Source organism: Monopterus albus, unplaced genomic scaffold (genome assembly GCF_001952655.1).
Source record: "Monopterus albus unplaced genomic scaffold, M_albus_1.0 scaffold333.1, whole genome shotgun sequence".
Taxonomy (NCBI): Eukaryota; Metazoa; Chordata; class Actinopteri; order Synbranchiformes; family Synbranchidae; genus Monopterus; species Monopterus albus.
The window spans coordinates 286,612-287,526 of NW_018128213.1; the positions used below are offsets into that span (position 1 = coordinate 286,612).

Below are 915 nucleotides of genomic sequence, written 5' to 3' on the forward strand. Positions count from 1 at the left end.
CGGAGAAGACAGAGAGAGAGACCGCGGCGGAGACAGAGAGAGGGACCGCGGCGGAGACAGAGAGAAAGACCGCGGAGGAGACAGAGAGAGAGACCGCGGCGGAGACAGAGAGAGAGATCGTGGCCGAGACAGAGAGGAAGACAAGAAAAGAGAGAGTGGCTATCGGCCCAGACGACCCTCGACAGGTGCCGGCAGTGGACGGCGCTCTAGTAGCTGTAGCAACCCCAGGGACAGGCGCCGCTGAGGGAGGGCCCGCAGCTGGGATCACTGAGGAGAGGGAAAGCAACGTAGCAGAGGACAGAGCAGACAGGAAGTCTTGGGGAGAGAGTGTTTCCACTTGGTAAAGCATTCCTTCTGCTTCAGATTCAGGACTTATCTGCTCCTCTGTACCTGCCCCACCATGCTTTGGCGTGAGCATTGTCTTCCGCATACTTCTGCCATTTCTCTCACCATGGTAATAAAATATTTAGTTAGTTTTATATTCAATTTAAGATTCAACTAGCTCTACTCCTACTCAACTATTCAGTTTCTTCTAGGAGCAAATTTCAGTCGTTCTCCTACAGAGAGCAGCCTTCCCCCTCATCTCTGTAGTGTTGTTCATTCTGTGAAGAAAACAAGCAGGGCGGTGTGTGGGTCTTTTTTTCTTTTTTTATTCTTTTGCTTCATCATCTCAGCATTTCATTTTGTCCCACTGAGGTTTGGGGGCCGCCTTTTTTTTTTTTATAATTTTGCGGGTGCACGGTTCCTTCAGAGCCCTGTAATAAACCCCATCCAAAATAGATCCGACCTTCAAATATCTTCTAGAGTGGTGTAATGCGTTGTGATGATGGAGGAGGAGGTGACCACGATCGTCTTTAGTGGATGTTTGTGGGAGCGACAAGTGGTGGTTTTTTCTTTAATAATTACAGGAAGCTG

General features: G+C 49.2%; 1 protein-coding gene across 1 annotated transcript in view; it reads left to right on the forward strand.

Annotated features, from left to right (window-relative positions):
- The window catches only part of acin1b (apoptotic chromatin condensation inducer 1b), a 22,926-nt gene extending 22,017 nt beyond the window's left edge, over nucleotides 1-909 (forward strand). The window contains 1 exon segment of the mRNA XM_020624590.1: nucleotides 80-909. Within this exon segment, the coding sequence (XP_020480246.1) occupies nucleotides 80-244 (165 nt within the window). The 3' untranslated portion in view covers nucleotides 245-909.
- Nucleotides 910-915: the final 6 nt, after the last annotated feature.